General features: G+C 38.3%; 1 protein-coding gene across 1 annotated transcript in view; it reads right to left on the reverse strand.

Annotated features, from left to right (window-relative positions):
• Positions 1 to 880: 880 nt before the first annotated feature.
• TNIP3 (TNFAIP3 interacting protein 3) overlaps positions 881 to 24,945 on the reverse strand; it is a 57,155-nt gene continuing 33,090 nt past the window's right edge. Inside the window, 7 exon segments of the mRNA XM_029235502.1 lie at positions 881 to 1,677; positions 10,800 to 10,860; positions 13,750 to 13,817; positions 13,819 to 13,848; positions 14,965 to 15,015; positions 19,101 to 19,226; positions 22,089 to 22,208. Coding sequence (XP_029091335.1) covers positions 1,597 to 1,677; positions 10,800 to 10,860; positions 13,750 to 13,817; positions 13,819 to 13,848; positions 14,965 to 15,015; positions 19,101 to 19,226; positions 22,089 to 22,208 — 537 coding nt within the window. The 3' untranslated portion in view covers positions 881 to 1,596.

The raw sequence follows: 24,945 nt of genomic DNA on the forward strand, positions 1-24,945 counted from the left end.
TGATACCTTCAAGTCAAAGACTGAATTTCTCCATGACCTTTGAAAACTTAAAATATGCCTGGTCTTACATTTCCAAAGTAATAGAGACCACCGTGTGGTGTGACTTCCTATCTTTTCAAAGGGATAGAGCTATTCCTCACACAGTTTCTACAAACTGTGTGTGATAATGAAGCAAGTGCCACAGCACAGGGGTATGACCTTTATAATGAGCTGAGACAGAGACGTCCCCAAATGATTCTGGGGGAGGGTCACAAGAGGGACTGGCTGACTCGCAGGCCGGGGATGTGGAAACCTGTCTTCTTGGAACTACAGTAGCATTCTGAGCAAGGGGTCCTCTTTGCACATTTGCAGTCACCCACCGGGAGCTGAAATGAAATTAGGTCTCGCCTAAGCTGGATTTTCTCCCAATACATTAGCATTTGTACAATCTTGACAATGTTTGGCCGTTTGCTAATTAGTAGTAGGATGACTCCAGTAATAGTGATGGTATGATTAAATCATGTTTTACTGCTGTTGAATTGACCTACAACAAGGCTACCAAGGGGTACTTCTTATATACACGTTCAATTTTTACTCTGGTGAGCACACCTCAGTTGGCAAACTTAATCCACTGCTAGGAGCTGGATTACAATGACTTTTTCACTAATTCAAGGAAATGGAAATTAAAAAAAATACACCTAACTGTTATGATGCAACTATTGTTTTTCTGATTCACTTATTGGCCAAGAATGATTTGTCTCTTTAATCAGTTGTAGAAAAAACAAAGCTTTAGTGAATTAACGTAAGAGAAGGATATTTCTTTCTCAAGAATTATCAAGAATTAAACAGCCAAAGACTGAGGTTGAAAGTATTTAACTGCTTAGGCAGTTAAAGGCTCTTTCATCTTCCTATTACACAAAGCTTCAAGTATTTCCAGAAATTGAAAAAACAGAAACGATTGAGCTGGAATTAAGCAGAATAACTTTTGGAAGTTGGAGCTAGATAGTCTCAGCTCTTATCTCTGGATTGTTTATTGGACTGCAGCTTCAGTGGACGCTCCTGGTTTTCTTTGGTTACTTCTAGAAGTACAGATATCCGTGAATCTCACACTCCTGCTTTATACCTCCTCGCAAAGATGATCTCCAGTTGGTCCTAGTAGAATCCTTATTAAATGGATGAATACTTTTAAACCTGCTTAATCTTTAGACATCTGTCACGTCACTGTATAATTTAATTGCAATAAAATTTGGATACATTCGTTTTCCGTTTTAATTGGTTTGAGAAGACAGAGTTACGTTTTTTGTTAATAATTACGCAAATGCACAGGAAGAAAAACACAGATTTAACTGCAGATCGATGTGTCTCTGAACTACTTCTCTAAGTATACATGTACGCAGCAAAGCCATCACCATCACATTAGGATTTTCTCATTTCCAGGAAGCTGGAAGTTGTGATAGGTTGTATAATTTTGGCCCCTAGGACTTGATCAGGATCTCAGCTGTCACAGCCTTGTCCTCCATCCGTGCCAAAGGGAAACATTACCAGGTATGAGTAGTGGAGGAGGTGATGTGTAGGTGTGGCAGACACAAGCCACAGTAAAAAGAGGAACGAGGGCCCTCAGCCGAGCTCTCCCTCGGCCTGTGTGCTCCTCCAACAGCGTGTGCTTCTACGCATTGGCTTTCTTTTCTGAGGAGAAACCTAAGAAAAACAGCAGGAAAATGTTTCAGATTGAAAATTAAAAGTTCATTTCTCTTCTTCTGGCTTAGGGCTAACAAAAACTTCGAGGCTGGTGAGAAAAGAAGTATTTTATTCATGAGCACCCACAAGTTTACACTGAGAAATCAAGAGGCAGCAAATGGAAGGTTATAATTTTCAGGACTGACATATGCTTACCGTTTCGTGAAATCACTTGTGGCCTCGTCCTAGTCGTGCCTGACAAGGATACACTACTTCTCATGCTTGCTGGCATTTCGGTGGCTCTGGCGTTCGCTTATGAAAGTGAGTCATATGTGTTACTATTTGGTTCAGTACTCATCCCACAGAGAGATAACTGCCAAATAAAGTACTTTAAAAATACGATACTGGGTGCGTTCTTGCCGAAGCCATAGAAAAGATCACAGTTCTTATGATGTGAGAGTGTATCATGAAAACCAATAAGAAAAATTTGGAATATTTTAGTAATAAAATGCCACAAATAAGTGCCATAGGGAAAACAAAATCAAAGAAGTCTACTCATGGCAACAGAAAAAAATTCGCATAAATGCCAAGAAATAAGGTGTTTCCCTGATTCATGATAACGTTTTAGTATATGTTAAATGTTTTATACTTGCTGCCCTGCATTTGGTATTTCAAAGATATGCTAAACTAACATTTTAGTAACAGGAAGATAAAAGGTTACTTTTTCAGGTTGAAAAAATATTCTTCTGAGAACTGCGGCCATTATATAAAAAGGTATCTACTGGAAACAAAATGAAAAGACAAGCTACTGAATGGGAGTAAATACTTGCAAATGATGTGACCGATAAGGGGTTAATATCTAACATATATAAATAGCTCATACAACTCAATATCAAAACAAACAAACAAACAACCCAATTAAAAATGGGCATAAGACCTGAACAGACATTCTTCCAAAGAAGACAGTCATTTGACCAATAGGCACATGAAAAGATGCTCAACATCATTGATCATCAAAGAAATGAAAATCAAAACCACAATGAGATATTAGCTCACACCTGCCAGAATGGCTATCAACAAAAGGACCACAAATAACAAATATTGGCAAGGATGTGGAGAAATGGTAACCCTTGGACACTGTTGGTGGGAGTGTAAATTGGTGTTGCCACTGTGGAAAACAGTATGGAGTTTCGTCAAAAAAACTAAAAATAGAACTACCATATGATCCAGCAATTCCACTCCTGGGTATGTATCTGAAGAAAACAAAAGCACTAATTCAAAAAGATATATGTACTCCAGTGTTCATAGCAGCATTGTTTACAATAGCCAAGATATGGAAGCAAACTCAGTGTTCATCAACAGATGAATGGATAAGGAAGATGTGGGATATATATATATATATATGTATAAAAATATATACTATATGCATTATATATATCCATTACATGTATAATGGATATATATAATATATATAATACATAATACATATATAACGGAATATTACTCAGCCATAAAAGAGAATGAAATTTTGCCACTTGCAACAACATAGATGGACTTGGAGGGTATTATGTGAGATAAGTCAGACAGAGAAAGATAAATACTGTATGATATCACTTATATGTAGAATCTAAAAAATACAACAAACTAGGGAATATAATAAAACAGAAACAGACTCACAGATATAGAGAACAAACCAGTGGTTACCAGTGGGGAGAGGGAATGGAGAGGGACAAGAAAGGGGCAGGGGATTAAGAGGTACAAAGTACCATGCATAAAATAAATAAGCTACAAGGCTTTATTGTACAGCACAGGAAATATAGCCAATATTTTATAATGAATGGATGAATATGTTATAATGAACTATGAGGAGAGTATAACCTTCAAAAATTGTGAATCACTATGTTGTACACCTGAAATTTACATAATATTGTAAATCAACTATACCTCAATAAAAAAAGAAAAAAATATTTAATGCCTTTTTGGAAAGTTATATTAAACGTAATAAGTATCTTACTTTCTCAGAAATGTTAGCTACAGTTTCTACAGGAACTCAGCCCATAACGTCCTTAAGATATTTGTGGTGTACGTTTTTGAAATTACATGCAATTTATGGCACCGAATTACGATTTATGGCAAAGAATTCATTTACAATATATACCTGAACTTTTGGTGTATTTTAAAGACAGACTAGACATGATTATGCACTAAACTGAGAAAATATAAAAATACAGGTAAACATGTGTTTAGATGGGAATGTAACTTTGTAATAATTTTTTAAAGTCTGGAAGCATTCCTTAATTTGATCAAAAAGTTTTTGCATTTCCAAAAAGAAAAGATATCTAATATGGTGAGAACATAAATTTGGATCCAGAAGCATGATCTACTGGTCTAACCAATCCTGAAGTTTAGAATTAATCCATTAATTAATGATGCCTACCTCTAGGTATCTTAAAACATTAAGAAAAATTAGTTCCTGTGTAGTTTTTACAGCACTCTTGTGAAATAGGTATAGAGGCAAGGGCTACTACCCACAAGTTTTAGATGGAGAGCAGCTATGGCCCATGAGATAATCCATGGCAGAATGGAAATCTGAACAAAGGCAAATACAGGTCTTGAGTTCCTAGAATGGAAGGCAGAGTGTCCTTATATATAGTGAAGTTGGTTAGAGACTTCTGTCGCGAGACTTGGCTCTGCAGTTATGGGGGCAGGACAAGAGAAACACCACAAGGGAATGTGGGTCCTCACCTGCTAGGAAGAATTGGCTTTGCCTTATTGCTTGGTGAAGGACTCTACCCACTAATTGGGTAAGTAATTATCTATTAATGGTGTTGGTTACACTGTAGGTTTCCATGTTCACAGGAGCACAGGTTAAGTAGCCTGATGCCAAAGTGATCTGAATAGACCCCAGAGATCTTGGTGACAGAAGCCATGTCTCAACTCTACATCAAGTATTCGCTGAATCTAAAGTACAGTTGGTGGTTAAGAGTGGAGGGGGTATCAGCGCCGCAGAGGGGTTTTGAAAGGATTGAGGGGACTCTGCTCTCTACATGCCCACTAACCTCTTAGAATGTGAACGCTTAGGCATGAACAGTAAGGAAACCTAGGTAAGGAGACTTTCTTCCCAGTTGGGATGCAGAAAAATAAAATATATACCTTGCTTTCCTTCCCTATGGATTTTTATCTTCCATTTAATAGAATTACTACAATTTCATTTACCTGGTGGAATTGTGACTAGTCTAGACTTATTGTGTGCATTTTTCTCATCTAGGATCGATCTATCTATCTTCTGTATCTATTCATACAAAATGCTAAATAGAATGTTTAGTCTTTGCGTATAAAATCAGTGTTTGACTAGGAATATATTTACCATCTGTATTTTCATATGTTCCTGTACATGTAAATATACTTTTGCGCTTTATTATTCTTTTAGCAAAATCATTTAGTTTACTGATAAGCTGACCTTTAGAGCATTAAAGGTGAGGTGGCATTTCTCCTGTAATTCTTTTCAAACAATCTAGAAACAGGCATAAAATTATCTGCCTCTAAGTTTCAATTAATTTCCTTTATCAAGACAGTAATGTATTTGATAAAAGAAAAATATTGTAATAATTTATCCATCTGTATTGAAAATTATACAAAGTATGGTCTTCAAGTTTCTTCTGTTTCTTACATTTCTTAAGTACTTTTTACTATTTACACTGGTCCCTTTATCTCTTCATACTATTAGGAACTGGAAAAAATCCAACTAATCCAAGCCATTTACCAATGTAATATCACCTGTAATGTTTAAATAAAGACAGTTATAAAAAGACACACCCTGGGGGCTTCCCTGGTGGCACAGCGGTTGGGAATCCGCCTGCCGATGCAGGGGACACGTGTGCCGGTCCGGGAGGATCCCGCATGCCGCTGAGCGGCTGGGCCCGTGAGCCATGGCCGTTGAGCCTGTGTGTCCGGAGCCTGCGCTCCGCAACGGGAGAGGCCACAGCGGTGAGAGGCCCGCGTACCGCAAAAAAAAAAAAAAAAAAAAAGACACACCCTGAGACATAAAGATTCTGGTTTTCAGGACAGACAGGACCATTAGAATTTATTTAAATAGAATAAATGCAAAGTATGACACTATTACATTTTACTTAATGCAGAGCATGGGGTGGTCCACATTGCTTAGTGGTTACAATGTGGGCTTTGGAGCTAGACTGTGTGAGCTTGTCTGTGTCCCAGCCAATAACCAGCCATGTCCAACCATGTGGGGTTGGACAAGTTACGTGATCTCTCTGCTTCTCAGTTTTCACATTTACAAAACAGGGACAACGGCAGTCCTCGTTTCACATGGTTGCTGTAAGGTTTTGACCAGATAATAAATATAAGGCCCCTAAAATAGTTTCTGGCATACGGTTAGTGTTATTGGGTGAACCGTGTCCCCCCAAAAGATATGTTTAAGTCCTTGCCCCTGGTACATGTGAACGTGTCCTTATTTGGGAATAGGGGCTTTGCAGACATAATCAGGTTAATATGAGGTTACACTGGATTAGCCTAATCCAATGACTGGTGTCCTTATAAGAAGAGGAAAATTTAGACACAGACACAGAGGGAAGATAGCCACGTGAAGAGAGAGGCAGAGATTGGCCTTATGCTGCCGCAGCCAAGGAACATCTGGGACTACTAGAGGCTGAAAGAGGCAAGGAAGGACCCTCCACTACAGGCTCTGAAGGCAGCACGACCGTACCAACACCTTGATTTCAGACTTCCAGCCTCCAGAGCTGTGAGAGCGTAAATTTTTGCTGTTTTAAGCCACCTAGTTTGTGGTACTTTGTTATGGTAGCCCTAGGAAACGAATTCAGGCAGTATTCAATTAATTCTTTATTATTAGGCATCGGTAAAGGCCAATTATAATGGTTGGGCTTTGATCTTCTATATTGTAAAGAAATAATGATGTTTGCTCACAACACAATCTTGCATGCCTACATTTCATGCCATTCCAAATATGTAAGAATTGAGCTCCAGCTCATTAGACAAAGTTCAGCTCTATACCATATGAAAATTTTGGAAGGTACAGAAGTGATCGGCATACAATAGGGTCAGAAAACATAGCCTTTTGACATTTCAAAAAGGAGGAAACAAACAACGTGCTTTCAAGGTTATACTAACTCTGCTGTGCCGTAATTGTTCGGGAAACACGGAAGTCATTTTGCACCTCATTCTGACAACAGATAAAATGAGGTGAAAAGTTCTTTGTAAAATCACATGTTTGAACAGAAACTGTAACCCGTTGACATCTGGGGACATCATGTGGATGTTGCATTTTCTACATCATGTAGAAAAATGCCATTATTTAATGCTATGCAGAGAGAAAGCTAGGAAAGTCTCAAAGCCTTGAAAACCTTTATTTAAATCTTGAGGTTCTGAAAGAAGATTTGATTTTCAGTGTGTCCCCAAAGCACTCTAAAATAGCCACAGACAGTGGCTGAGAGCAAGGCTGGAAATCAGTTGACCTGAAGACTGTCCCATGTTGTACTCAGTACCAACTGACCTTAATCCTTGGCCAGGGAGCCCTTCACTGGGTCCCCACTCTTCAGAGGACCCTGCTCTGGCCCTGCTCCAGCCAGACTCCCTCTCATCATGTGGGCCTACCTTCCTTTAGAACAAGCTCCTGGCACCCACAAGCAGACCCCCAGATTCTTTGCCAGGTGACCCCGGGTCTGCTTCCAGGCCCCATGTGGTCTTCTTCCCCAGGCCCGAAGCCAAGGGGTGCTGTTTGTAGGGTAGTGAGGGGTATATGAAGTTGGGATGTGCCTGCTGGCTGTCCTCAAATTCACACTCAAGACCCCTCCCAGTGGGTAGGTGGGAGGGAAGGGGGTGGGCCATGGCTCAGGTCTTCCCGTGCCACTGCTTTCTGGCACAGAACTGGTTGGAATCTGAGTGTTCTAGATTTGATGCTGGCCTTCCAGTTATATTTATCAATAGGAGGATAGACTATACTTTAATAGCTTCTAAGCCTGATCCATAATGTTTAAATAGTTACAAATAAAGTATGCAGCTTTCCTTGTGTTCTTGTCGCAGACCCTGGGAATGTCAGAGGAGGCTCTAGCGGTAGCATAGACGTTTAGTCACCCACTTTGTACCCACTGTCCCTTTTAAAAATCACAAGGCTGCCGCTCTATGTGTAGACATTGGAGCCACTATTTCAGGTTAAATTATAATAAGAGGAATAATTATAAAGGAAGATACTATGATAAAAATATCCTACATATATTGGGGTCAGAAAAATAAATTTGTCAGGAGTAATAGGAAATTAATAAAAACCAAGAACTAGGACAATCTAGGAAGCATATGTACTAATTAGTATTAATTTAAATATCCACATTTTAAAAAGGATCCTTTTTATTTAAATATAAATAAAATATTTTAAGTATTATATGAATAAAACGTATAGCAGTTTTCAGAAATAGCTTGTTTATAGATTATCAGAAACAGAGTCTAATTTTTCCACTCATTTTTCTTTCCGTCGCTTGCATTTTGGTATTTCTAGTCCAAAACACAGGCTATATTGACTAGCAGTATATTCTTGAATAGTGGAGAATAAATGTATTGGTCACATGATGAGACAATAAAAATATCTTTATAATAAAAGCTCTTTAAACCCATATTTTTTTTAACAATCAATACTACACAATTATTTTTAAGAACTCTGAGCAATTGTGTTGGATCGACAAAGCAAAAGGAGCTTTCCAATTAAATAAAACAAAAAATAACAAGATTCACTACCGAAATTAAATAATGGCACGTGGGATGTTTGTGACAAGGGTGATTTCAGAGCTTCTGCTAAGTGTCATGACCTGGCTTGAGCTTTGAAACAGCATCAGCTTTGGAAGCTAGAAAAGGGGCAACAGGAATTCCAAGCAGGTAGATTTTAAAGTAAGGAGGTTTCTTTCTATAATAGTCCCCTAGTCATGATCAGCCCTCTTCCCTGTAGACAAGCCACAGTCAGCTGCAGAGCAGTGCTGGTATGGAGGACAGGTTTCAAATGGTAATATAACCCTTCAGTTTCCACCAGGACTGCCCAAGCAAGATTTACCTCATAACACATTTATTATGCACTTATTCTTACATAGTACTGTGTCTTTTACCTGTGATATTCTAAGTGTCAAATGAGAAGCACAGATAATATATGCTATGAGTTCTTAGGAAGAAGAGATTATTGAGGGTTAGATACTAGACCTATAATTATCCAAGTTAAGACCCCCATTGTCATTTTTATATCTACCGTTTTAGAGAGTTTTAATACAGTAAGAGAGGTAGTTTTTCAAGGGCACTACAGGATATGATTCAAGCACAGGTTTTGAGGTGTTATATACCTGGAATCTAATCCCAGGGTTAAATCTTCCTAACTCTGTGATTTAGGCATGCTACTTACATTCTCCAAGCCTCAGTTTCCTCATCTGTAAAATGGTATAATAATAAAACTTACTTTATATCTGTAGACCCTGTCACACACATGTTTATACATCACAGAGCTCTTATATTTCTTCCCAAGTAGACAAAAATCAGTAGGTTTCACACACTGACTATAAAATTATAGTTTTGCATGTTATTTAGTTTTTGAAGATCATCACAATTCAGTCCTATTTTATATAATCATTAGTTTCTATTACTTTGGTCCAGGACGAATACTATAGTGATATATAAATGGCTTTATGATATTATCGAATTCTCTACTGCATAATTGTATTTTCTAGTGATTAAACTCCAACTCAGGAGAAAATATCTTTAATATTCATTCCAGACCAATATAATATAAAACGGGAAACTATAATTGGATGGCAACTCAGCTAATGTATTTCAGAAACACAGACATTATGCAACCATCATTATGGTTAATAGTATGCCTTTCTATTAAAAGCTCTCCTTTATGACTGGAACCCAAGAACTTCATTAAAACCAATGGTTATATTAGTAGTAGAAAGAAAAGAAAAAAGAAAGTCCTACAGTTTTCTGATAAATACCTAGACATTTTATTATAGAGTTCTCACTTTTTATCTTTCTTCTCCATAATGCTACTGTGAGCTACGGCCTTTGCCACTCTCAGTGTTGCTGTGTACAGCTGTCCAGGTTGTGTGGTGCACAAGTGTAGGAGGCTCCATTTACGCAGACTACCATGGAAAGCCCTGGGACTTGTGAAGTTCCCAACTGGAAAATTACATACGGTATCCCCGGCTCTCTACTTCCACTCCATAATGGATTCCTTGTACTAAACACTAGAATTCTGTGACCTCAGATCTGAACTAAATGAGATAACATTCCAAGTATGGCCTGAAATTGGAATATGGCTCCTCTTCAGCTTTTGTAGATAGGTTCCAATCTCTGGAAATTAACAACTTAGAGTCACAGGTATGTGTCATATGGAATGTTAAACATGCAGCAGACATTGCTGACTTCTGATTATATGTGATGAAAACAGAGGAGGGATTATAATTCTAGCCCAGTGTATTCAGCCCACTCCTGGGTGGCCTCATGAGACCAGAGAAACAAGCAGTAGAAAGTATAGCAGATTCTGGAAAGAAAGAAGAGAATGGTAAACCAAAGAAAAATAACGTAAGAGAGTACTCTTAGTTGTGAGTCCTTGGTAGGTGACTTTTTCATTCTTCTCAGCATACTTAGAAGTGGGCGTTGTGGGCAACTCTGGCCTAAACTTGGAGCCTGACACTTAGTCATTAGGGAACACAGCTCTGAGCCTTTGGTTTCCTCCATCTATCTGCCAGTGACATTTAAAACATCTGTCTAGCAAACTCAACCTGGAATGGTGGATGTGCATCTGCCTTTGCAGTAGAATCACAGAGCTTTGTTGTTGTTGTTATAATGCAGCTCTGCTGGAAGTTCTCATTTCTAACCCCGGATGGAATACTGACTCTGAGATGGAATAGGAACAGACGCCAGAACTGAGATCCATGCATTTCTGCATTCGAACATTTTCTTTTTCTAAAGGAGTTCAATTTAACCCCAAGTGCATCACATTAGAGGTGTGTATGCAACTCAACTTTATAGTGGGTCCTCCCCGAGTATGAGTGAATGTATGTCGAGTAAACAACCCCAAAAGAGCCCATTAAAATGTAAACATGAAAGAATGCTCAATACAGCTGCGGTCTTACCATTCGCCTTGTCCTGCACATCTGGCGGAAACAGGTCGGGAGCATACCACTGACAGTCTGGCTGTGTGGAACAATAAAACATTATTATAGCAACATGGGCTTCAAACCAAACATAGTGGTGTGTTAAAAACATAACTACCCTATGTGGCTTTTGTTATGCAGGCAACACAAAAGGAGTTTCTATCCAGACCTGTGGCCAATCTTGCTCACCCCTCTTATCTCCCTCATCACTATTACCATCTCCCTACCCCCCTCCTAAATCCACTCTGTGTTCAGCCAGAATGTCTACTACTTTGCGATTGTGTTTTTTTTTTTTAAACCAGATGTGTTTTGGATATGTGCGGAAGTATAAAGACTTTTGTAAAACTTACTGTAGCCCGTAAATAAAACAAAAGAATTTATCATCAACAATACTCTTTATAAAACCCTCGCACAGGAGGCAACAGGAAGACCAAGACAACAATGTACAAGTTTAATGTTTTCTGGTGGCTCAAGGAAGAAATCTAAGCCATTACATGAGGACATGGCTTATAGAGGCTCAGGACGGTAAAGGAGTGAAAATCTTTCCCTTTGTACTGTTCCTCTGCAGAAACTATTCTAAATTGCTTAGTTTAGACTAGAAAGTCAGTGAGAAGAGAGGGTAGACTTGCATTTTTCTCTTGGGATTTTTTTTCCTAGATTTACACCAATTAAGAACAGCTAGACATTGAACATCAGGAAACCTGTTAAACAAATTGCATTGAAATAAATCATAAACTATAGACCTGAATTTCAAAATACAGTTCCAAGGCCAGAATCTTTGTATTTAACCACTTAGAACAGAGGAATCTCAGCTTTCCCTGCCAAGGAGGTTGGTCTGTCTTCCTGCTCCAGATGCTTGTTTCTGCTTCCTCTACCTTCTCCCCAAGACCCAGAGAAGACAGGCCCTTTGTTCTATTATCCAATTACCACCTGAAAATAACTCAGGAGAATTTTCTCTAACAACGAGCCAATAGGGGGCATTTTACAGGGCTGCCAGACCACTGAAAGTAGACTAAGAGTTCAGTTATCTAAGATGTTAAGAAATGCTGCATTTGGTACTGCCTGACCCCACTTTACCCTCACTCAGACACCTAGGCTCCTGGCTCTTTCTGGTCCACAAAAAGCTAGAACAGGAAATGAGATCACCTCCGTTTTTCATCTCCTCGTTTATTTTTAGATGTCTCAAATAACACATAGGATAAGTGACGTGAGCCTCAGTTTTATATTCCAGGACAGTTGCCAAAAGAAGGTGAATATACCATAATTTTACAAACACTATCGCATGTGCTTTAATTCAGGCTTAGAAATAAGCACGAGACATGAAATATTCTTTTAAAATGAACTCTGGGAGTTTCTGTAATTTCTCTCCTTATACTGAGATTTTGTTTAAGTGAATATTGATTGAAAATGTAGTCGTTACATGGCGTGGAATCTTGTTTCAAATACAGACGTTTATCTGGTGATAATTTTAAGTGATCTGGACTGCCTTATCTCTTGTAATTGATAGAAAAGGTTTGATGAGCTTTTATAGTAGGTGAACTTCTGCCTTTTTTCCACAAACGAAGATTTGAAGAAAACAGTCATTTTTACTTGTAGGCAAACTTGAATGAGTCCCTGGATTTATAGTTAACCTTCCACGAGAGTATTTCCCCCAATTCCCTAACCTGCAGACAACTAAACTCCTTAGTAAATTTCTATCTCTTTGTTTCCCACAATATTAATTTCCTTCTACATTCTGAAAAAAATACAGAATGATAGCTGTGTTTGGAGATTCCCAGAAATGTTTCTAGTGAAAAGTAAAAAGTAAGCAAACGGGTAAAGAAAAAAGAAAATGGAGGAGGGAGAGCAGACAGAAGAAGCAACCAACAACAACACAAAAAGAACCAAATTCTCAGCTGTATGCTGTGTCACACCAGGGTCAACTAAGAGATGCTCATTAAATTCTGACATCCTTCCTTCCACCACCCAAAGAGTCATTATCTCTTCCCTTGGGAAAAGGGCTTCTGAGTCACACTCAAATACAAAAGTGTGAGAAGTTTCAGGCAACTAAGAGAACTATGTACTCCTTAAGTGTCCTGCTAGGAAAATCCTGCTAGGATTTAAAATCTCAGATTCTTTGCCTAATTAGAAACACAGTTAATAATAACTAAGGGGGAGGAGGTTGTCTGAGCCAATCCAAAATGCAGAAAAATGCATGATTTATTTCCTGTATGAAGATTCTGTCTATGTAGGCAAAAATAGAGAGTAGAGACAAACTTCCAGACCATGGGGGATGGTGGGTGGAACACTGTTATTGAGAAGGAAAGGGAGGGTGCTCTGGGTCTGACTTATTCAGGTTGACTGTCCAAAGCAATTTCACTCACAACTAATGGCTCCACTGTTCACTTCATTTTGCTTGGGTAGACACAGCCATAGAGAGCAACTTAAGTGGGTCACTTTTTCTTGGATCCTTTAAGAAGATGCTTTCAACTGGAAAATGTCAAAAACTATTTTGCACAGATGTAGCAATATTCATAGTAGTTGAATATAAGTCTACAACTGAAAAAGGTATCACCCAGACTGTTTTGCTATATTCGCTTTGCTTTTCTTTATACACAGAAATGTCTTTTCGGTAGAGTCAGGTATGTCATTAAAAATGACCCATATAAAGTGTTATATGTTTGTTCCTGGAATTTTAGCTCAATTCGATACCTTTCAGTTAATGTATTCCTATCTATATGTCCTATGGATACAGTGACCCAAAGATAATTATAATGTACATAGACCACTGTAACTCTGCAAATTAGAGGCTGAGATAAATAGAGGCTCTTTATGTAGACAGTATTATGTGCCAAAATTCCTGAGACAGACATCATTTCTACCAAAAGAGAATATTAGCACTTATTAGAGATATAAGCACTTATTTGTTGCAATGAGAGCTCTTACTTACTGGGTACTTCTGTAGATCCTGCACAGCCCCAGGGCCTGTCGGTAGGCATGGATCCCGTAGGTGGAAATTCCAGCCGTAGTTACTGGTTAGGAAATACATCTGAGGAGAACAATGCTGTTGGTTCATGGGAAGTGGGTGAAATTGGGGAATCACACTGACACTTGTTTTATACAACCACAAAGTTTGGTTAAAATCTTAAGGTTTAGCCTAAATCTGGCATAATACAAATTCAAGATAGGAGGCCTGTCAATGCAGACTCTGGACTGATACAGATGAAGCTCACAGGCCAAATTTTACTTAAGGTGAAGCTGTAGCTACTTTTCCATGTTGAAGAAATTAGAAACACTTGAAAATGTATGTAGAGTTAACTTTGTGTCTCTGAGTTATCTTCACAGAGTCCTTGCTTAAGAAGAACCAGCCTTTAAGCCATAAAATAAATTTTCTTAAACTGCAGCCAGAGACACTGATGACATAACTAAAGTCCAGAGAGGAAATTAGGAATTAAGAGAAACAATATTCATTCCTTAAGGTTACTAGCGAACCAATGGACTAGAATGCTCCAATACCCAAGAAGATACTCTACTTTCTCAAAAGAAGGCACAAGTCTTTGACGTAGTTTTCCACTGTTGTGGAAGCAACTGCAAGAAATACCAAGGAAATATATTTCCCAGGTGTTTGTGAGTCTATGAAGAAATCTCTGTTTGCATGAACACACACCAAAGCTTGTGCTACTGTAAAAACGTGTTCTGTAACATGTGCTTTTCATGAGTGTTAGGGTTGAGAGGCCTTGGTGGTACCTAAGCATTAACTCTCCACTGACATTTTAGTTGACAATGAAAAGCATGAGTTGTCCTAGGCCATCTGTACCAGAGTTTGAAAATGCCTTCAATTGGGACCATGAGGACCTGCTGTATTTGGGAATAAATGTGTAAAACTTAAAGTTGGAATTTCAAACATGACAAGAGGTTGGGCTTCCCTGGTGGCACAGTGGTTGAGAGTCCGCCTGCCGATGCAGGGGACACGGGTTCGTGCCCCGGTCCGGGAGGATCCCACATGCCGCGGAGCGGCTGGGCCCGTGAGCCATGGCCGCTGAGCCTGCGCGTCCGGAGCCTGTGCTCCGCAACGGGAGAGGCCACAACAGTGAGAGGCTCTCAAAAAAAAAGAACAAACAAACACGACAAGAGGGCTGGTGAATTTCAGTAAGGATCAACATACCTGTTTTAATTGCCTTTCTAGTTTTTCTTTCTCCATCTGACAAGCTTTTATCTGTGGACAAAACAAAGGCATTTGTATATCAGAAAGAGCTCAAATGTTCTAAAGCTACTCTTGGCCCAGAGGGCAGTGATCTACTCAGAAATCAAGGGGGTGAAGTACTGATAACAGTCATGCCAACGAAAATAGCTGAGTTTTGGATTTTTCAGACAGGCACTGGTTCTATCTTGAAATACCCAAATGAAGTTTGGAAAGTTGGATAGTTTAAAATTGTTATTCCAATTTGTTGGGGCCATTATAATTCTCAGTTTTAGGTTGATGTATTTAGCTCTAGCTATAAATATAGATATAGACATAGATATGGATATAGAAACAGCTTCTACTGCTTATTGAATGTAATTGGAATTGGTCAATTGTACAGTCAAAGGCTTCCACAATAAATTTTAAAAGTTGCATATGCACTTAATACATGCCAGTCAGTGATCTAAGTGCTTTACACTTAATAACTCACATTCAATCTTCCCAATACCCCTATGTGATACTTAACATTATTATTCCTGTTTTACAGACGAGGTCACTAAGGCATGAGATGCTGAGTAACTTGTTCAAAGGCACACTGCTACACTTCATGCTTCTCACTATTTGAGGCCCAACCTCATCCAGCAGAGTCAACTATGCTGGGTTCCCCCAACATCTGACACATCTAGGGAAAGCTGGTTTTCTTTGGACTCTTTAGTAATGCTATTGTCATCCCTATATCCCTATAAAGCAAGGTCAAATGTCCCCTACTGTATGATACCTTTCCAAGTCCTACCTATCAGAATTATTCTCTCCTTTGGTCCTCCCATATAGATAGCATTTTACATTTACTATATGACTTTTTATAGTCTAATGTGTACTATGTACAGTCAGTTCTCATGATTCACGATAGTTATGCTCTATAAAGTCACTGTGAACACTGAAGTAGCAAACACTGCACCATTCTCCCAGGGAAATGCAGGCTTAGGTTCCTACCAGCTTCTGGTCATGCCATTTTTGTAAATCAATCAATACATAATTTTGTTTTATGTGTGTTCTTTTAAAGACACCTCATTTAATAAATATTATAGATCCATTAACATGGAACTCATGGCCAATAGCGCTATATTCATCCCTGAATGAAGCTTATCTGACACATGCCTTTTCTCCATTAGGCACATCACAGCCTTCCTGTGCTCAGGAACACTGGACAGCACTTCAGCACTATGCTTGGGGGCCATTTTAAAAAAATGAAATCACCGGGGGCTTCCCTGGTGGTGCAGTGGTTAAGAATCCACCTGCCAATGCAGGAGACACAGGTTCGAGCCCTGGTCCGGGAAGATCCCACATGCAGTGGAGCAACTAAGCCCATGGGCCACAACTACTGAGCCTGTGCTCTAGAGCACATGCTCTGCAACAAGAGAAGCCACCACAATGAGAAGCCCATGCACCACACCGAAGAGAAGACCCCGCTCGCCACAACTAGAGAAAGCCCGCATGCAGCAACGAAGACCCAACGCAGCCAAAATTAAAATAGAATAAATTTATTAAAAAAAAGTGAAATCACCACCAAAAAGCACAAATATGTGAAAAATGTGGCACTATATAGACCATGAAAAGGACACTTTTTACAGTATGAGATCTGAAAGAAGAAGACAGCATCAACTGTTGGACCTCCACTGGGAACAAGTGTGTCAGGAAGCTCAAGTATTTTGCTGCTCTGTACAAGTTCACAAGTGACCTTAAAGGTGGCACAAGAATTGATTTTGGGGTGACAAATATATTTTAGTGAGTAGGCAAATTCACAAAAATGGAATCTGCAAAAATGATGAGGACAGACTATATATGTCCCCCTCATTATCTTGTGAGTCTTTTAATAGAATGGATCATTTTTTAGTTCCCTCACAGCATATAGCAGAATGCCTTGCAGAAAGAAAGCATCAAAATTAGATTACGAGGCACTGAATGTGGCAGGCTAATTATACAACTAAATGAAACTATTAAAAATTCTCCCTTCCAACAGATTATTTATGAAATCCCTGTGAGCCATTACTTGAACTAGATGTTTCTGCATAGATTGTGTTTCACTTAACCCCGAGAACAACTTTGTGAAGTCATGAGGTAGGCATCATTATCTATATTTTACAGGTGAGAATGCTAAGAGAGGTTAAGCAACCTATTTTTAGAGACAGAGGTTTTAGAGTTATAAGAAACATTTTAGAGATCATCTACTCCAACTTTGTCATTTTACAGATGAAGAGAAGAAAGGTTGAATATTTGCTCAAGGTCCTCACTGATTGTCAAAGCAGGCATGAACATCGGGCTTTTATCCTTAAATATCTCCTAAGTATCTTTCACTTCACCACACTGACTGTTTTACCAGTCACTGCCTTAAAATGTCCTTCGTGATAGGAAGAATAAACTCTGGTATGTAAGCGACTAGTGGCAGATCGACTTGACCTAAAAATTCCTTTGGTCAAGTGGTCCGTTTGGACCACTGGTAATATGCTACTCAAATAAGGTAATGCCTATTCTATCATGGCATTTAATCTGCTGTTAATACATTTAACATAGATTGTTAAACCATCTATTACATCCGGTGAATTCTGTCTTCCTTTCACCTGAGTAAATGAGACTTTTGAAGAATAAATGCTTGGATTATCATTATAAAGAAAATTTTGATAGTTTTAGCATATCACTAGGATCCTCCCCTAGTTCATAAGCAGTTATACTGTACTGTAATTAGACAATACATTTATTTTTTGATAGCAATCAAAAATTACAGATAACACGGGAATGAAAATTACTGTGAATTATAGTCTATAATGTAAGTATCGGGTTGTGTGTTTCTGGCTGTACTACAGCTTTAATAAAGGCAAGAACATTGCCAGTCTAGACAAATATTTATCATCAATCTGAATTTAATGTAGTAGAATGAATAAAATTAAAATACGGCAGGAACTAAAATGATTTGTGCAGTGACAACTTCAAAAAAATTAAGGCAGCTTTGCATGTAAGGCATACAAATTGAGACAGTGATTTTCTCACCAAGAATGATCAGAACATTTTCTCACCCACTGTTGTAAAAGTATGTTGCATGAATTATTTTCAGAAAAAGCATTGTATTATATTTTTATCGTTATTTTATTCCTTCCAGTTTCTTAGAAAGGAAATGGTTCTGCCAAACAATTCTCCATGTAAAACTAGGGATTTAAAGTTAATCCTTAAAAAAGATGTCAAAGAAGAAACTAAATTTAACTCACAATCTACTTTGTATTAGGAAGAAGGCGATGACAAAGAGTTTAAAATCTCTTCTAAGACTAAGAATCTTAAAGCTACAGAGCTGTCACAGCCTGTCCCACAACAATTCCTTATTTATTGAAAAACACTGCATAATTTTGCAGATTAAAAATTTTCTGGTTCATTGTTTTTTCTTAAGCCAAATTTGTGTTAGCTACATTTCCCTCATTAACATCAATATTTACCCATCATGGCAACTTCCCGAGTCTATGTTTAATAAATTCTATTGCACCTAATTTTAGTACACTTACATTTAGTATTCTATTCTAATAAAGTGGCTAACATTATCTGGCTTCCTTGAGAGCACTCCAGTTACTTTAAATCTGGGAAACCACTGAACAAAATTCTTGGTTTCACTAGGTATATAAATGACATTTAGTATGTATGTTTTTAGAAGACAGGAACATTCCAACATAGCCCTTCAAAGAAAATGATAAGAATTTAGAAACAACTTCACTGTACTAGAGTGTTTTGGCTTTGAATTTGAGTGCTAGGTAGTTCCAACTCCCATTCTACCAAGATAAATATTATGAGAAAAAAGATCAAAAGAATTGGATTTTATAAAAGACTTTGGAATCCAATTTCTTGGAAAACTCCTTAATATACTTAAGATGAAAGAAATCTCTAGTCATTTTCATCTCTTTACAAGATTGTTTAAGAATGATTTCATCCCAGGTGCTAATCTCTCAAAAAAGAAAAAAAAAATCCAACAGCAATTATGGATTATGGAAGCCAATTATGGAAGCCAAAATGTCTAGAGTTTTAAATGAGAAAATAAAAATAAAATACATACGTGCTGGCAAAGATTATTGGACTTATACCTGAGAATTCAGCCTGTTCAACTGGGTTTGAGAAGTTTGATTAATTTGCTGTAGCTCCTCTTTTTCTTGATTAAGTCTTTCTCGGTCTGATCGCTCCTTTTTGAAGTCTTCTTCGTATATTTGCACCTAGGAAATATTAACTTACTGTTACTGCTAGCTTCCTTTTCTCTTAAGCCATTTAAATGAGTTCCGGAGAGATGCTATCTGGGTTTGTCCAATCTGAGACATTCCGTCCTCTTTTCATGAATATTTCTTTATGGTGGGGCTCTATCTTGATACATATGACTATAATTTTACCTTTCACTTTGTTTATAATGGCAGTTCTCAACTTTTTTCTCCTTGAGCATATATCAGAAATACATAAGTAAAGTAATAACATGGATATTTTGAAAATAATTCCCCTCCCCGATTTTTTATTGCATATTCCATTGTTGTGATGAAGCCTTGCTCCTCCCACCCCATCAGTGTTAAGTTTCACTGTTTTGGAGCAAATCATCCATCTCTAAAACAAGGCTTTGATGTATAAATATTGCTTGAAGTTCTGAAAGACAGTTTACTGACAATAGCTGCTAAGTGAAGCCACTAAATACTGACATGCCAAAGTTTCTAAATATAGATTATAAGTTTAGCACAAGATAGAAATGAAAGGCTCATGTATGTGGGAGAGCAAAGCATGTTTATTGAAAGATATTCACCAGAGTTGGCCTTTATAAGTAATTGTGGGAGTATATCATAAAAAAGAGTAACATTCTAGTGGAATGCCTCTCAAGAGGTACTCCAAATATTCCAGAAAAGTAATCAAAACAAACCCCCCCAAACCAGATTTAATTATTGTTGTTTTAATTGGCGTAGTGTTGGCTGATGGCTTGGAGACTAGAATGTGGAGTTATGAAAACAAATGAAGCTTAAGAAATGAAGCAAAGGATTTCCTCTAAAACCAGATTTAAACTACGACTTACATGGGAACCTAGTAGCTAGATTTCGTCTATTAAAGTTAATGCACATTGCACCACCATCAGCAACAGTGCAACAAATTTTAACTACAGGATTATCAATTTTAAGTCAATAATAATAGAACAAAATGTAATAGGCAAGGGGGGGAATTAAATATTTTACATGGATCTAGATGCAGATATACATATTTAATTTCAAGGCTTTATTCACCAGAAGGTTGCAAGGGAACTATACCCAGCCAATCTGATATTTTGTTTTGGGGTGGTTTTTTTTTTTTTTTTTTTAGTTGAGAGCTGAGGTTCAAATCCAGACACAGTTAAACCAATGCTCTGTAAATAATTACCAGAGGCATCTGATTAGAACAGATGGACGCTCTTTATCAAACACAACACTGATAGCGATTTCATCACTTAGATGGCCAAGATTCGAGCTCAGTTTCTTTGTGAATTTAAATCCTTTAGGGTTTCACGCAGCACTTGGTGATGTAATGATTGTGGGTACCCAATTAGAAATGTGCACAGTTAAAATGTGAATGCCGAAAGCTAGCAAAAGGGCCACACAGAAACGAAGGAGACGGATTCTGGTCTACTCTTGGGGTTTATGAGAAGAAGAATACCTGCCATTGTCTGTATCAAATACGAATTAAACCTTTACTGTAAACACGTGTAAGAGCAACTCTCTCGCATGTGGTGTACATTATACGGGAGCACTGAAGATGACTCAGGTGTCTGAACGTAAGCAGTACCTTTTTCAGAGGAATGCTGGCTAGAGCCAGTGGTACTTTAGGAGCTGAGAATTTGGCAGTTTTAACACTCTGATTATGCACTTATTCTTTCCATGGGTCTATTTTCAAGCTCTATATTTGATCCTGAATGTAATGAAGCAGATTATTTCAAACTGAGTTGATAGAAGAGAAAATCCAACTTTATGTCAAATGCTCTGAATTTTTTAGATTTATAGGTTAAGTAATAACAATAAAGTAAACAACAACAACAATATCACAATTGCTCTATTCTTCCTTGTATTGCATCAGGAATCCTTGTAATTGGCACTTGCTCAGAGCAAAACAGCCAACAAGTCATACCCAGGGGCATCAGAAAATAATACTTCCCGGCTCTTTGTTCTATGTCACCCTATCCCCTGCCCCTGCCATTGCTAACATATTTCTGACAATGTGTGCTTCTGGGATTGGAATTCCTATATTTTCTGTACTTATCAATATCACTATGAACTGTTCCAGCCCTTTGCTTATATTAGTTTATTTAACCTCTTACAGGAAAAGAGATGTGATATGCATGGGTGGCTCCTCAGCTAAGCCAGCTCCAGCTGGGTGAACTAAAATTAGACTAAAGTAGTTTAGGCAGTGCTATATCCCCACAGCCCCATGGTGCTGGTGCATGCAGAAGCTTAGAGAGAGCATCCTTTACTCTTGCTGTGCACTTGGAAACAGTGAGTGAAGTTGGGTGAGTTAGGAGGAGGAAACCATTCTACATCAGTAAATTCCTAGGTGGTGCCATCTGTATGTAGGGATAGACGAACAGACCTGGCTCTTCAGTGACTATGACCAGTGCAGAGCATTCCCTTTAAAACTGCCCTCATTGTTCAAAAGCCCAGAGGCCTGCAGCTACAGAATAATAGCCCAGCTGCTACCATTTTCTGAAAAGGTCCAGAGTTTGGGTTAATAGTGTCTTCAAAATAAATCATGTCTACATGAAACCCTCTAGACCCAGTGCTAATAGAATTTCACTAAAAGGTTAATTGGCATGCCCCCTTTTTAAGTGTATAATCTTGGGCGAGCCACTTAATCCATCTGAAACTCAATTTTCTCTTTTTTTTTTTTCTCTTTTTTTTCTCTAGAGTTGGACTAGCTGATCTATATTTTCCCATAAAGCTTTAAAATTAGGTAATTCTAATTAAAATGCATGCAAAAACCTTTGACATGTTTTGAATAGGAGGACTTCCAGAAATGGCTAAAGCAGCATGAACAATGGGCCCTAAGCTCTCCACATGACCGCTCCACTTTCAACTTCTCACCTGCTGTTTGAGAACTTCCATTTCTGTTCTCATCTCCTCATGGCTGCACTCCATTTCAGACTTCCGCAAACAATCCTCAGGAGATGAAGAACACTCCATTTTCAAGGCATCCTGAAGAGCCTGTGTTATAAGATAAGCACACTGTTGACCCGAGAGTTGCCACATCATATGAATTTCTCTACAATTCCTACAGTCATCTCAAGTGCACTCATAAGGTAGAATTTCATTTTTAATGCTACCTTCATCACTGAGTAACTTTCTTCATATATGCATTTTTTTTTCAGAATCTCCATCTTTTCTCCATGATGGTGCTTATGTTATTCAACTCTCATTGTTACTTGAGAAGGCTTTGGCGTTAGAGATCCTTCCACCTAGCCAACCATGAGTGGAAAACAGATACATAGCCTTTCTCTAGAGTCTGCTTCAGTCAAATATATGCTCCATCAATAAGGCTTGAACTTCAGGGGGCATCAGAATCACCTGGAGAGGTAGCAAACATGCCCACGCCTGGGCATTGCCTCCAAGGATCCTGAATCAGTATATCTGGAAGCAGGGCCTGAGAATCTGCATTCCTCAAAAGCTGACGTTCCTGCTCTCAGATGACATTTAAAAAAATATATCTTCATTGAAGCATAATTGCTTTACAATGGTGTGTTAGTTTCTGCTTATAACAAAGTGAATCAGCTATACATATACATATATCCCCATCAGATGACATTTTGAATGATATATTTCTGTTATATAACCATGTCCCTTACAGGAGAGAGGGAAACTCACATAAATGGGAACCCAGGCAGATTCATTATCCATTGTTGTATGGTTCTGCTCTGTACTCCTTTAGCATGACGTGCCTTGGCCTAGACACAGTCATAATTATTCTCCAATAAAACACCCACTGGGCTTCCCTGGTGGCGCAGTGGTTGAGAGTCCGCCTGCCGATGCAGGGGACACGGGTTCGTGCCCCAGTCCGGGAAGATCCCACATGCTGCGGAGCGGCTGGGCCCGTGAGCCATGGCCGCTGAGCCTGCGCGTCCGGAGCCTGTGCTCCGCAACGGGAGAGGCCACAACAGTCAGAGGCCCGCGTACCGAAAAAAAAAAAAAACACCCACTAACCCACTAGAGGGTGGAGAGAGTGCTCTGCTTTCTTGACATGCAGTACAACTTGGTGTTTTCGCCGTGGGGTGAGGAAGTGAAGCAAATAAGAGACACTTAGATTTGCCAACCAGATCATCATCCTTACTCATAATTCCATGGCACTCTTACATATACTATACTTTTCCAGATTATATGAAAGACATTGTCTCTATTCTGAAGACTTTGGGCTCATGATGAGTTAAATAAAACGGCCACCAAAAACTGTGACAGGACATACCTCATTCTGTTGTGGTTTCAGAGCCCACACACAATGTGACTACTTGCTCATTATCAAATGAGTCCTCTATACAAATAGAAAGGTTCACTTCCAAAGCTCCAAGACTTTACTGCCTCTGTATTTCTTTAGTAGCTTCGATGGTGTTCATTTGATGATTCTATTAGTAACTCACTTCCCTGCATTACTACACAATATGGTCATAAGGATAGAAAAGAAAAGCAAATTTAAGGTCTTAAATATGCATAGCTAAGATTAGAAGTTTCCTAATAGAATGTCTTATAGTCTAGCCTGATGTAAATATCATTTTTCAGGAAATTGTAAGAAAAACAAGAACTTTTTTCTTCCTCCAAGAATTATTAGACAACAGCAGTTGTTTAATAATTTATGTTTTGTTAGAATTTATTGCTAAGCTACATAGTTCTAGGAATTATCATAATAGTTATATTTTTAAAACATGTGTCACTAGTAATAGAATCTAGGGTGGGGTAAACCAAGTGAGTCAAGATAATCAAATATGCTGGTTCTATATCCTACAGCTATGAATAGACTACTTTTGTAGGTTTTGTAATATCTGAATTTTCTGATCTACCTTTCATGCTATTCAGACTTCTAGAAATTTTGCAAATGAGTCATAAATGAAAGGCGAGTCTAGTAGACATTTATTCCATCTTGGGGTTTCCCAACTTCCTTGAACAAACACCTGTAACCTACTCTAGAGCAGCAGTTTACCATAAGCACAGATATACTAAACAGATCTACCCATCTCACAACGGCAAGATGTCAGACACATCAGTTTTGCCCATGGGTGGCCCTGGTTGACTAGCCTCAGGTAATTTCTCTCACTTTGATCAAACATCTGGCTTCTCTGTCAAGAACCTGATGAAAACAATGCCCTTAGGTATCTCCCTCAAAGCAAATAAGTAAAATTCAGTACACATAGTTGTGTGAACTTCTGAAAACCATATGTTAATTGCTAAGGTGACATGCTACCAATTTCTGCTGAGACCGGGTCAGCAGGCAGTGGGTTTGTGCAAGCGGGGTGGACCCCAAATTTCCATGCTGTAATGAATGGTGCACACAATTAGCTACCCAAATCATCATTTTGAGTAACTTCTATTTATTACAGTGGTAAAAGGGAACAGAAGAAAAATCTATACTGTAAAATAATAATTTCTTACATTTCATTAGACACTAATACTAAATGAGAAAAAAACCTAAATGAGAAAAACATCTCTTTGCACTAAATGAGAAAAAAAATCTCTTTATAGCTCATCACTTTCTATCTATGTTTTTAAAGTGACAGTTGAAGGTATAGATGTGTGAGATGAAATCTTTTCTGGCTTGAAGTACCTTTTATTTTTTCTTACTACTCATAAGTAATGTGTTACGCCTATTAAAACATGAATCTCAGGGCCAAAATTGGCTACTGAACATATTATGTACCAGCAAATTACATTAATTAGTTACTTCATCCATTCATCCAGT

This window comes from Monodon monoceros, unplaced genomic scaffold (assembly GCF_005190385.1).
Source record: "Monodon monoceros isolate NGI ecotype Baffin Bay Population unplaced genomic scaffold, NGI_Narwhal_1 Super_Scaffold_20, whole genome shotgun sequence".
Classification (NCBI taxonomy): Eukaryota; Metazoa; Chordata; class Mammalia; order Artiodactyla; family Monodontidae; genus Monodon; species Monodon monoceros.